Source organism: Chamaea fasciata, unplaced genomic scaffold (assembly GCF_029207755.1).
Source record: "Chamaea fasciata isolate MVZ Bird 193981 ecotype frontalis unplaced genomic scaffold, bChaFas1.0.hap1 SCAF_23, whole genome shotgun sequence".
NCBI classification, from domain to species: Eukaryota; Metazoa; Chordata; class Aves; order Passeriformes; family Sylviidae; genus Chamaea; species Chamaea fasciata.
Window position 1 is genome coordinate 7,598,895 of NW_027094108.1, and position 12,542 is coordinate 7,611,436.

Here is a 12,542-nt window from a genome sequence, read left to right on the forward strand (position 1 = left end):
CCCAACACCCTCTCCATCCAAATCGACTGATTTATAGAGTTGTTAAATTTGTAATGAATTTGGGGGTAAAAAGTCCAGAACGATCCTGGTAGTTAATTCCAGTAGGTCACTGACATCAACCCCATTTGCTTCATCTCAAACCACCCAAATATTCCCGTCTGGGAAAGGTTGGATAAATCCAACTGGCTTTTTTTTCGGGGGGGGGGGGGGGGAGGTGGGATGTGTTAGGAAATTGCTGCGTGGCGGCACGAAGTGGAATTAACCCCCCAAATCGTGATTTTATATCCTAATTAAAGATGTGACGGAAACGATCCGCTTGGTATTTTCCCCCCTTGGAAACAACTCCCAGTTCCCTCTTCTCCTCCCCCTCCCCTTTGGAGCATGAAATACACAATTTTCTTAAAATTAAGGATCTATATCTATCAATCTATCTCCTAGTTTTTTAATGAATTCAATCCGAGCAGGCTCGGCCGCAGCCCCTGTTTTCCAGGATGAGGGGTGGGATTGGGGGTGGGAGCCGGAACGTGCCGGCCGGCAGCGCGGTGATGGGGGCAGGAATTAAACGCAAATTTGGTCTCATACCCAAGAAATCTGACGCACTTAACTCCCGGCTTCCCGATCGGAGCCGGAGGCGCGTTCCCGCTGCTTTTCCAGCTCCGTAACCCCCCGCCACTGGATGGATTTGGGTTAGAAAAGATTAATTTTTGTAGAGGTAATTATTGCAGCGCTGATGGGTGACACTTCCATCCAGAATGTGTTCTGCATGGAAACAAATGGGATTTTTCATGGAAGCAGCTGGCGGTTGGGAGATGGGGGACAAACTCCCCTCACCAACCCCCCTTTATATTTAATAATTAATATTATTAACCCTGAATGTGTGTGGGGGGGGGGAGGGGGCAGGGGGCGTTGCACATTCTGTATGTTTTTTCCAGCTCATTCCATGCAAAAACATTTCCCATGCTGATCGCAGTTGCAAAACTGGCTGGGATTGTGTCGCCGTCCCTGGATGACCTTTAAGTAGGGAAGAAGAATAAATAAAAAATAAATTCCACCACTCCAATGCTTCTTCCCATCCCCCCTGTTCTCTCCCTCAGCCCAAATCCCAGCTGGTCCCCACAGTGCTGGTGTGACCCTCAAATTCTCTGGCTTTAAATCCCCTCCTTTGGGTTTGGAGTGGACTTTTCCTGGTTTTTGGTGGAGGTGTGAGCTTTTCCTGAGTTGGGAGGTAGCTGCAGCTATGTTATCCATGTGCTATTCATGTCCCCGCGCTTCTGGGAATGTGCAAATGAGTGTGCAAGGGGCTGCACCAGCTTCTGTCCTCAGATGGGACCACTCTGGGCTGCTCCTTAAATCTTCATGGATCATTTTAATGGTGTCTTTGTCATGTGGATTTTCCCCAAATTCCCTCTTGGGGCTCTCTTTTTTAACTATTATTTGGATTTTTAAGGAATTACTAATTTTTCTTGCTCCATGGGGCAGACAGCATCCCAAAACCCTCCATGCTGGAGTAACAAAAAAAATGGGATGTCCTCCTGGGACCTTTGTTTTTTTCATGTTATTGCTAATTTGCTTTTAGAGAAATTGTTAAATCACTTGATCCATGAAACTATCAGCATCCCAAAATTGCCCAAATCCTCCTGCTCTGGAGTAAAAAAAGTTGAAATTTCCTTCTGGGACACTTTTTTTAGTATTATTTAGGAGGAATTATGAATTCCCTTTTTTTCATGAGGCAGCAGCATCCCAAAATCCTCCATGCTGGGGTGAAAAAAGTTGGAATTCCCTGCTGGGGCCGTTTTTTAATATCTTTATATTAATATTTTAATATTATTATTTTGCTTTTAAAGGGATTATTCATTCCCTTTATCCATGAGGTGGGCTGTATCCCAAAGTACTTCCAGGCTGGAGGATTAAAAAAAAAAGGGTTAGGGTTTGGGGGGTGCCCCTGTCGCCCCCCCGGATCCTCCTTGGAGTGTCCTGGCTTCCGTGTTGGAGCTGGGGAGGAAGCAGGAAGCAGCTAAAAAGAAAACAAATACTTTAACTCTATTAAAAATCTGTCTTTCCTATAACATCGAGGAATTATTAGGGATAAAATGAGGAGTTTGGGGTCTAGCTGGGCTTAAATAAGTTTATCTTATGGAAATAAGAGGAAATTTGTCTCAAAATTCCTGATAAAGTTGCTTTTTGCTGCAAGGAGTTAAAAAATCTCCCCACAGCCCCACGTGGGTTTGGCAGGAGCTGCCTGGGCAAATCTGCCCTTAAAAATCGACTTTTCCCTTTATTTAATTATTCCCCCACTGCTTCTCTCTCCCCCCCCCCCCCCCCCCCCACTTGCCTTTAATGGCGAAGTTCAAGCTGAAAGGCTCCCGGATCAGAGCCGGGCAGCGTGTTTGGAACTGGGAAGGGAGCAGGAGGAGCTGACTCACCCTGACCCTACTCAGGACGAGCTGTCAAAAAGCAGTTTTCCTGCCAGATTTACCCTTTCATGTCTTCAAACTCCTGGAATATAATCATAATACGAGGGGTTTTTTTGCAGGAATTTAATTTTTTTTTTTTTTTTGTGGCCCATGAAAAGTTCCCTTTTTCCAACTGTTAAAACAGAACAATGAATTATTTTTTTTTTAATGTTTTCTTTTTTTGGGTAGTGGCTGGTGTGGGTGCATCAAGGTGTTGTTACCACTAACCTTCCTGGAGCAAAGTTCATCCGGCTGCTGCATCCCCATCCCTGGAACCATGACTCACCTGTGCTTGCCCTACCTAGGGGAGCGCCTGGCAGCTCCTGGGGTGCCCTTTCGCCAGGAAAAGGCAAAATTGGGACCCAAACAAATCAGGGTGATCCCCCAAAAGCAAAGGAAAATCACTCCTTTCTCCACAGCTCACGATTCCCCCTAAACCCACTCAAATCCCTCATTTTAAAACAAGGTTTCCCCAAGCAACCAGTGCTTTCAGTGTTCCCATCCTAGGTTTTTGGGGGATGGATAAGGTCACAATTAGAATTGTGGGGTTTTTGGGGCTTTTTCTGTATTTTTTTGGGGGGACACCACCAACTTCCCAGCCTGTTGATGCCCTCCCAAACACGGAGGAGGTGTTTTCTCCTCGGGGTGGATTTACTCCAAAGCACCAACCAAGTCCAAGTGCCAAAACCTCCCTGATTAGTTGCGTTGGGGCCAAGCCTAATTAATGAGTTTCATTAACGGGCCTGGCTTCATTCCCTCTGCATTTTTCCTGGGAACTTTCACACGGAGGGAGGTGGTGGCCAGAGTGGCAAGGTCACGGAGCAGCATTAATTCCATTATTTATTAAAAGAAAGAGGAGAATGGTTCTTAAATATAAAAAATATCCTTTTGGGGGAGGCAGTTGGAGTCACCCCTCCTCATTTAGATGGCATCTGAGGCATTCATCCGTTGGGAATATTAATCCATGACACCCTGGGAGCATCCTTGGGATGACATGTTAGTACTTAGGGAGAAACGCCCCCCCGCCTCAAATTAAGTGGTTTATAAATTTCACGTGGCTCATCCCAAAGCTGATTAAGTGGGAATGTCGGATCCTGGTTCTAGTGCCGGGAAAATCTCCTGCCTGGGATAATTGGGCTGCTAACGAAGGTGGCCCAAGCGCTGGCCTGCCCTGACCCCACTCCTGAACAAGGCTCTGATTGTTGCTCCAGCTCAGACGAGAGGAAGAAGAGGCCCAGGAAGGCTTTGCCAACTAACCAGGATTTTGCCCAGCGACTCTTAATTAGGCTCTGATGGAAAACGGGTATTAGTGGTGGCTTCCCGGAGCATCCTTGGCCGGGAGCATGCAGAGGCTCTGCCGTGCCCCAGGAGCAGCCAGGGCCTGCCCAGAGCCTGATGATCACTGGAGCCTCCAAGGGGACTCTTGGAGCCCTGGTAACACCTCTGGCCCACTCCAGGGCTGAAATTCCAGGAATCTCCCAAACCACAGGTTTTTTTAACCCCAAAAATGACATTTTTGTAATTATTTTTCCCCCTTAGAGCCAAAAAAGGGAGTTTTCTCTTTTATTCTGAATGTTTGTACCCGCTGCCTTCCCAGCATCCTGTGCAGCACCCTGGTATCACTCAGGTGGGGGAGACAGGGCTGCAGGGATCCCAGATTTAACCCCTTTCCCCTGTTTTCTGGCAGATGACGGCTCGCCTGATGCTGGCTGTGGGAGGAGCGGTGCTGGGTTCCCTCCAGTTCGGATACAACACCGGCGTCATCAACGCCCCACAGAAGGTGAGTGCTCCCAGAGCCCTCTGCGGGGAAATTCCAGCTCTTCTGTAGCAAAATTCCGTCCCCCCCCCGCCCCCGCCACCCTGTGTCTGAAAACAAGCCAGCCTCCACTGCCAGCCTGGCTAAAATAGTACATCCCGCTAGGCAGCTTAGGACTGTAATGGGATTTGAGAGGGAGTCATTTAGCTCCAGCCTTCCCGGGAGAATTTGTTTCCTACTTGCTTGGCGTTTTTGTTGGGAAAAATCCCAGCAGTGCCTGCAGGATGCTCCTCTCTGGGTGTGGCCGGTGGAACTTTTAACCTCGGCTCTTAGTGAAGGTCTGGAAGTTAATTAAAGTTTGAGTCATCCCGAGTGGCTGCTCTGAGTTTTGCATCCCGGCACAATGTCCTGGGAGGAGAGAGGGTTGGCTGGGAAGTGCTGTAAGTGGAACAGAGTGCAGGAGGTGTTGGCTCCTCCCCTCATGTACTGCCAGGATCCTCTAGCTGCTGGTAGATACTCATGGTCCATGAAAAACATTACTTCCAAGATTTGGTGGCTGTTTGAGGTATTAAACACTTGGAAAATTAGCTCAGAATTCCCAAGTGGTGCTTGTGATGTTCCACTGGCACAGCTCTTGTGCTGGGACAAGGTGTGGAGGGGCAGCTTGGGCTCTGGTGGGACTGAAGCTGTCCCTGAGTGTCACCACCCTAAAGAATTTAACCCACCTGGGCAGAATCCAGCTGCCAGAGTTTAATCCCATCCCAGTGAGTGCCTCTGGAATGTTGCCGCAAGCATTGAGAAAACTCCTCGTGGGATAGAAGACCCTGTGGAAAAACTCCCCAAGCCCCATCAGTATGGGAAGAGGAAAAAAGTCAGGAATTCATTCAAGGTGTTGCATTACATAATATTGACTCCTGGGTTTTAACTCCTGTGGCTGGAGGCTGCAGCTCCCACCCAGAACCTGTGGGGTGATGCTGCTGTGGGGTGCCGGGTGCTGCAGAAGGCTTCCTGAAATATCCTGATGCCTCCTTGTCTTCATGTGCGCTGGTCTGATGTTGGGAATGTTCATTCTTGGATGGCCCTGAGCACCCTGCTTGGGAGATGGGCAGTGGAGCAGCGTTTGGGCCATTGGAGCTGGGAAATCTCTGAGATTGCACTGAGGAGCTGCTCCCTGGCATCTGCCCTCATTTTCCCAAGCTCTGGCACTGTGGGAAAACAGAATGCTGTGATCATCACCCTGGTCAGAGCCACATCCTAGGAGGAGCTTCATTTCCATGGACTGAAGGATTTCTCGCCATTCTCTCCCAGCTGGCTGCTCTGGGTGACATAGTCAGGGATCAGCTGTGAGCTTCCCGTGGGACTGAGCTCTGGTGCCCGCAGTCCCCAGTAAATCCAGACACTCATGATGGGTGTTGCCAGTTTTCCTGAATGATTTTGGGGATGAATCCCTTGGGCTCAGGCCAGGAGGAGTCCCATGGTGCAAGACAAGTCACCAGTGTTGAGGGGAAGGATTTGGGATGTTCTGTGTGGGAGCACGAGGGGAGGTGGGATGAGGGTTGTCCTGAGCAGCAGGATGTGCTGGACACAGGGGGTCATCCCAGCTTTAAGGATGGGGGCACATAGAACATGGTATTGGGATAGGGACATATTACTGTGCAGGACTAGGATGCATTTGACTTGGAATGGGGGTGCATTGGGGTAAACTGGGGCACAGAGTTGGGATGCAGGATGGGAATGCATGGAGGTGCAGGACTGAGACAGGAATGCCTTAGGATGCATTGAGGCACAGGTTGGGGATGCACTGGGATAAACTGGAGTGAAGTATTGGGATGAGGATGCACAGAGATGTGAAGTTGGCATGGGGATGCATTGAGATGCATCAGGGCACATGTTTGGGATGCACTGGTATTGGGATTCATGGAGCTGCAGAGTTGGGGATACATCACAACGCTCAGCTGAAAAGTGGGCAAAACCAGTTTTTCTTCTTCACCTTTCTCCCTTTAAACCCATTTTTCACCTCTTCTCTGCAAAAAACCATTGGGTTCTTCAAAGCATCCCGTATGTCAGGAGGAAGGGGCAGGAGGGGATGTTATTTTCAGATACCCCCTGGGCCTACCTGAGAGCCTGAGCCAGCTCAGACTTCTCCAATTCCATCAATTATTTATTTTGGGAGTACTGGGAAAAGCACCCAAACCTCTGGGTGAAACAGGAGGGAACAAAATCACTTAAATATGGAAATTCTAATGGTTTACATGCTTTGGAAGAGGAACAACTTGGAAAAAAAATTATACTATTGGCACTTGTACCCAGCCCAGTGTGTATTTCTTGTGCTGTCTCTGCCGGGGCTCCTGTTTGGGCTTAGATTGATGGGAAAAGTGGAAAGTGAAGCACAATGGTGCAAATAGTGAATTGGGAGTGAAACCCCTCAGAGCAGCGAAATCTTGGAGCCGCCTGAGGCCCAGCAAAGCAGGGAATCTCTGGAATTTCTGCTCCTTCCAGCTGGACTTGGTGGGGTGTTATGGAGCCCTTTGATATTGTGGTTTGGGGATGGGTGACCCTTAAATCATGGTATTATGTAGAATTTGGGTTGGAAGGAACCTTTGGAGGGTCATTTAGACCATTTCCCAGCCATGGGCAGGGACAGGAACTTGGTGAAGCTACCAGTGATGGGCTGGCTTTAAAAATACATCGAAAGTATACAAAATGTATATAAATGTATATATTTTGTATACAAGTGTATATGTTTTGTATATAAAAATATACACAATTAATGTAAAACCACCTAAAATTCACAGATCAGGCTGTCCTTGGTGTTTCAGACCAAGGCCTGTGTTGGGTGTTGGCATCACGATCCAGCAGAACCATGGCAGAGATTGTGTGTTATGGAATTCTTGGGGGAAAAAAACCTGGAAATCCAACTCCAGGAGTATCCAAGGGGATGGGAACTACCTTGTGTTCCTCCCCTTCCTCCATGGGGCTGGTGCATTGCTGGCTCCTGCCCTGCCCTGGGGGGCAGTGTGACCTCCCCGTGCCTGCCTGGCGAGTTTTGGCAGCGCCATCTCTCCTTCTCTGGGCAGGGTGAGCCCAGAACCCGTTCAGCTGCATTTCCCCCATGTATCCCAGCAGGTTCCCTCCCTTTGGCTGGAGCTGAGCCTTGGCCGGCGGCTCCAGTAATGGTGACGCATTGTCTTGTGAGCTGCTGTGGCCACAGGGACTGGTCCCTCCGGTGGCACAGCTGAAGTGGGGGTGGGTTTGACACGTGGTTTGGTTTCTCTCTTTGTTTTCCAGGTGATTGAGGATTTCTACAACCGCACGTGGCTGTACCGATACGAGGAGCCCATCAGCCCCGCCACCCTTACCACGCTCTGGTCCCTCTCCGTTGCCATCTTCTCTGTTGGGGGCATGATCGGCTCCTTCTCTGTGGGGCTCTTTGTAAATCGCTTTGGAAGGTGAGCTCTGATCCTGCTGGATCCCTGGTGGATCCCTCACTGGGGAGGTTGTGCTGCCTTACTCCACCCTGGCATTCCAGGACTGCCAAGGGCTGATCTTGGGATTGTCCTCACCTCTCTCCTCCATCCCTCTCCAGACGCAATTCCATGCTGATGTCCAACATCCTTGCCTTTGTGTCAGCTGTCCTCATGGGCTTCTCCAAGATGGCTTTCTCCTTTGAGATGCTCATCCTTGGCCGCTTCATCATCGGCCTCTACTCTGGCCTCACCACGGGTTTTGTGCCCATGTATGTGGGCGAGGTGTCCCCTACTGCCCTGCGGGGAGCCTTGGGGACCTTCCACCAGCTTGGCATTGTCCTGGGCATCCTCATTGCACAGGTGAGCACTGGAGAATGTTTGGGGGGGATTCCCACTTTTTTTGATCCTGACACTCATCAGGGCCTGCAAGGATGAGGTGCTGTGGATCTGCAAAACCTTTCAGGTGGAGCTGGGGTGGGAGTGGTGAAGCTGGAGCTCAGAGGAGCAGGGATGCTGTGGAATCTGAAGGTTTGGGATGGGCAGCATCAGGACATTAACATCTGTTGGCCACCTGGAAGCACCACAGGAGTCCCTCCAATGGCTGTTCCAGCTTGGAGCGCACCATGAGTTGCAGAGATGTGTCCAACCAGGACTTTTCCAGCTGGGATGAGTGGCTCAATCCCTCTCCTCCTCCTTAGGTGTTTGGTTTGGACTTGATCATGGGAAACGATTCTCTCTGGCCACTGCTGCTGGGCTTCATCTTCGTTCCTGCCCTGCTGCAGTGCATCATCCTGCCATTCGCCCCTGAGAGCCCCCGGTTCCTGCTCATCAACCGCAATGAGGAGAACAAAGCCAAGAGTGGTGAGTACCTCCTCTGCAGGGCCCATCTTGGCACTCTGGAGAGTCTTTGCCATCTCCTGATGCCACCTCTCCCTCTCAGTCCTCAAGAAGCTGCGAGGCACGACGGATGTGAGCAGTGACCTGCAGGAGATGAAGGAGGAGAGCCGGCAGATGATGAGGGAGAAGAAAGTCACCATCATGGAGCTGTTTCGCTCGCCCATGTACCGCCAGCCCATCCTCATTGCCATTGTCCTGCAGCTCTCCCAGCAGCTCTCAGGGATCAACGCGGTGAGTCTGGGTGCGGTCTGAATGCCGGGGTCAGCTTGGTTCACCTAGAGCTCCAGTACCTGACCTGTGCCAACTCCCTGCCCTTTGTAGGTCTTCTACTACTCCACCAGCATCTTCGAGAAGTCGGGGGTGGAGCAGCCTGTCTACGCCACCATTGGCTCTGGCGTGGTGAACACAGCCTTCACGGTGGTCTCAGTGAGTTTTGAGCCCCCCAGGGTCTTTCCAGGGAAGGTGGGACAAGGGGCCCTTCCTGCAAGCTGAGGAGGTGCTAATGGATCATGTCCATCCCACAGCTGTTCGTGGTGGAGCGAGCTGGGCGCAGGACCTTGCACCTCATTGGGCTGGCAGGGATGGCTGGATGTGCCATTCTCATGACCATCGCCCTCACGCTGCTGGTGAGTGCTGGGGAGGCTGGGAGGGAGGAAGTTGAGGAGTGATGGTTAGAGAGGAGGAAGGACTTTATTCCTGCTTGAGGTGATGGCTGAGCACTCAGTCCCCATTGTCACATCTCTCCTGAGCTCCCACAATTCCAGTTTCCTGCTCATGGCTCCTCTGCCAGCACCAGCTGAGGTGTCCAGGTGCTGTGTCCCCTTCACAGCACTGACCTTCTCCCTCTCCTTTGGCCTAGGACCAAATGCCCTGGATGTCCTACCTCAGCATTGTGGCCATCTTTGGGTTTGTGGCCTTCTTTGAGATTGGCCCAGGCCCCATCCCGTGGTTCATCGTGGCGGAGCTGTTCAGCCAAGGCCCCCGTCCTGCTGCTTTCGCCGTGGCTGGGCTCTCCAACTGGACCTCCAACTTCATCGTGGGAATGGGCTTCCAGTACATTGCGGTAATCATGGCTGGAATACTGGGGGAGTGGGTGATGTGACAGGGAACACAGGAATCTGGGAGTCCCAGGGCATCCCAGCAATCCAGAGGAGTCTCAGTCCCAGCCTCTCAGACTGTGTTGGTTCAGGGTGGATCCAGATCCTGATTCTGGATCAGGGATGGAAACAGTGTCTAGCCAGATCCTGATGCTGGATCCCACTGCCAGACTCCAGTGCAGGATCCCATTGCTGGATCCTGCTGCCAAATCCACATCCTGGTTCTAGTTGCTGGTTCCTGGTGCCAGATCTCATTGCCGGATTTTGGTGTGGAGTCTTGGTGTCAGATCTTGGTGCCAAATCCTGCTGCTGGATCCCATTGTTGAATGCTAGGGCTACATCCTTGAGCCCTAAAAGGGCTGAGGTGGTTTGGTTGGGTTAAGATCCCTTGGGAAGAAGGACTTGGAGCTGGAGCAGGAACTCAACTCAGAGTTCCTTGTGAACTTGAGATGTTCCTTGAAAAGGAGAATCTGGGTCTTGGATGGCCATAGCAAGGTGTGGGCAGGGTGGTACCAGCTGGTTCTTCAGCCATGGCCCATCACTGTGTCCAGAGATGGGAATGGAGCTGGGGAAGGGGCTGGAGCAGCTGAGGGAGCTGGGAAAGGGGCTCAACCTGGAGGAAAGGAGTCTCATGGGCGGACCTTCTGGCTCTGCACAACTCCCTTACAGAAGGGTGCAGCCAGGGGGGTCAGGCTTTGCTCCCAGGGAACAAGGGACAGGATGAGAAGAGACAGCCCCAGGCTCTGCAGAGGCAGGTTTAGATTGGATATTGGGAAAATTTCTTCATGGAAAGGGTGGTCAGGGAGGTGGTGGAATCGCCATCACTCGAATTGCTCAAAAACGTGGATGTGGCACTTGTGGGCGTGGGTTAGGGGTCAACCTGGCAGTGCTGGGTTGGTGGTTGGAGTCAATCTTGGTGGGCATTTCCAACCTCAACAACCTCATGATTCTGTGACCATGTGCTCACCTCCCCCTTTCCCTTCAATCCCAGCAACTCTGCGGCTCCTACGTCTTCATCATCTTCACGGTGCTGCTCGTGCTCTTCTTCATCTTCACCTACTTCAAGGTGCCGGAGACCAAAGGCCGGACCTTTGATGAGATTGCCTCAGGCTTCCGGCAGAGCGGGGGTGGCCAGAGCGACAAGACCCCAGACGAGTTCCACAGCCTGGGTGCCGACTCGCAGGTGTAACCTGGACCCCCGGTGCCACCACCCCCTGAATCCAGGGGGACTTTTTAAAACACTTTGTACAGACCCCAGGCAGGAGGGAGTGGGGGGGTTCTGGCTCCGACGCCCCTTCTCCAGCCTCCCCCAGTGGTTTACTGGGGACAGACTGATCTATTTTATTATTTTTTTTTTTCCTGCTAGGAATGAATTTTATTTTATTTTATTTTTTAGCTGTTTTCGCGTCCAAGATTTCAAAAGCAATAGGTGTTTTAAAACCCAGCCACACAGCCCTCTCCAGCAGGAGGGCAATTCCCTGTTTTTTATTAACGACGCGATAGTTATTTAATGGAGAATCACGTAGAAGAAGTTTTTAAAAAGCTGGAAACTTATTTTTTAACGTTCTAATCATAGAGGAAAAAATCACATAAATTGACTAAATCTAATATTTAAAAAAAAAGAAAAAGCTACCAAGAAAATGAGTCATTTTTAAAAGTCTCCTTGATTTCAAGCCCCACGGTGGGTTCGTGGACGGGGACCTCCCGCCCAGGGCAGCGTGGAGGACGGAGCCGTCCGGATGGATCAGTTGGAAAGGTCAATCCATTGTCGCAGGCTCCTCTCCTTTCACCTGAATTCCAGCTGGGAGGGGAAAATGGGAGAGGGGGGATGTGTTCTTGTTAAATTTTGGGATTAATCTCGGCAATATTTGCCCGACAGTGAAGCGCCAGCGGCAGCCGCACACGACAACATCCCCCTCCATCACCACCCCCATCCCGGGACTCACCAAAATCCAGCACCGCATGGATACAGCCGTTTCCTGCTCTGTGTATAGACTGGAAGATATTTATATTATATATATTTTTGTTCAATGGTTGTTAATAGTAGACATTTAAGTTATAGCATTTCTGATTTGACAAGCCAAGTACTGTAAATATTCTTGGAGTATATTCACAATGTATAATGCATACAAAAGGTACAGAAAAAGGTTATAGTTTCTATAGCAACTAAGAAAAAAAGCTTGTATATGGTTAGGATGACTTTTGTATAGTTCTGCACTGTAGTTGTATCTATTGCACTGAATTTCAGGCTGTAGTTTATTAAAAAAAATACACGAGAAATACTGTCCTTTTCAAAGAAAACTGAAGAACACACACAAAAGAAAACATTTCCCTGATTGCAGCTGGTGTGGGAGCTCCTGGCACATTCCCAAAGCCACAGGCAGGGTTGTTTTTTTGGTTTGTGGTTGGTTGTTTGTGTGTTTTTTTTTTTTTTTTTTTGGTTTTTGTTTTTGTTTTGTTGATTTTTTTAATAGTATCTTTTAAAAATTTTATTTGGTTTGGAAAAGATGACACTTGACGACACGTGAAAGAAAATAAAGGGGGGAGGGAGTAAAATAAATAGTTTAAAAATGCCCGTTCTCAGCTGGTTGTAGCACAGCCATTCCAGGCTGGGGTGTGTGTGTGGGTGTGTGTGTGTGTGTGCGCGCGTGTGGTTTTTTAAGCAAATCCCTGCAGTGAAGTGCCAAGGGGCAGGTGTGTGGTGTGAACAATAAAGGAGATTGTGAGCAGCCACCCAGCCCCGGTGTCCTGTGCCTTTATTTTTTAGAGCCAGACTTTCCCTGCCCTGCCGGGGTAGTGGGGGGGGGGTGGTCTGGGAGTGCGTGTCCCTGCAAAGCTTTTCCACTACGGGAATGACTCACCTGGTTGCAAA

The 12,542-nt window shown here is 50.1% G+C and overlaps 1 protein-coding gene across 1 annotated transcript in view; it reads left to right on the forward strand.

Moving 5' to 3' along the window:
- The window catches only part of SLC2A1 (solute carrier family 2 member 1), a 13,715-nt gene extending 1,308 nt beyond the window's left edge, over positions 1 to 12,407 (forward strand). The window contains exons 2-11 of the mRNA XM_066202916.1: positions 4,141 to 4,233; positions 7,498 to 7,658; positions 7,796 to 8,036; positions 8,375 to 8,537; positions 8,617 to 8,804; positions 8,895 to 8,999; positions 9,098 to 9,199; positions 9,433 to 9,636; positions 10,662 to 10,855; positions 11,550 to 12,407. Of these exons, the coding sequence (XP_066059013.1) occupies positions 4,141 to 4,233; positions 7,498 to 7,658; positions 7,796 to 8,036; positions 8,375 to 8,537; positions 8,617 to 8,804; positions 8,895 to 8,999; positions 9,098 to 9,199; positions 9,433 to 9,636; positions 10,662 to 10,855; positions 11,550 to 11,664 (1,566 nt within the window). The 3' untranslated portion in view covers positions 11,665 to 12,407. The remainder of the gene's footprint in view (positions 1 to 4,140; positions 4,234 to 7,497; positions 7,659 to 7,795; positions 8,037 to 8,374; positions 8,538 to 8,616; positions 8,805 to 8,894; positions 9,000 to 9,097; positions 9,200 to 9,432; positions 9,637 to 10,661; positions 10,856 to 11,549) is intronic.
- Positions 12,408 to 12,542: the final 135 nt, after the last annotated feature.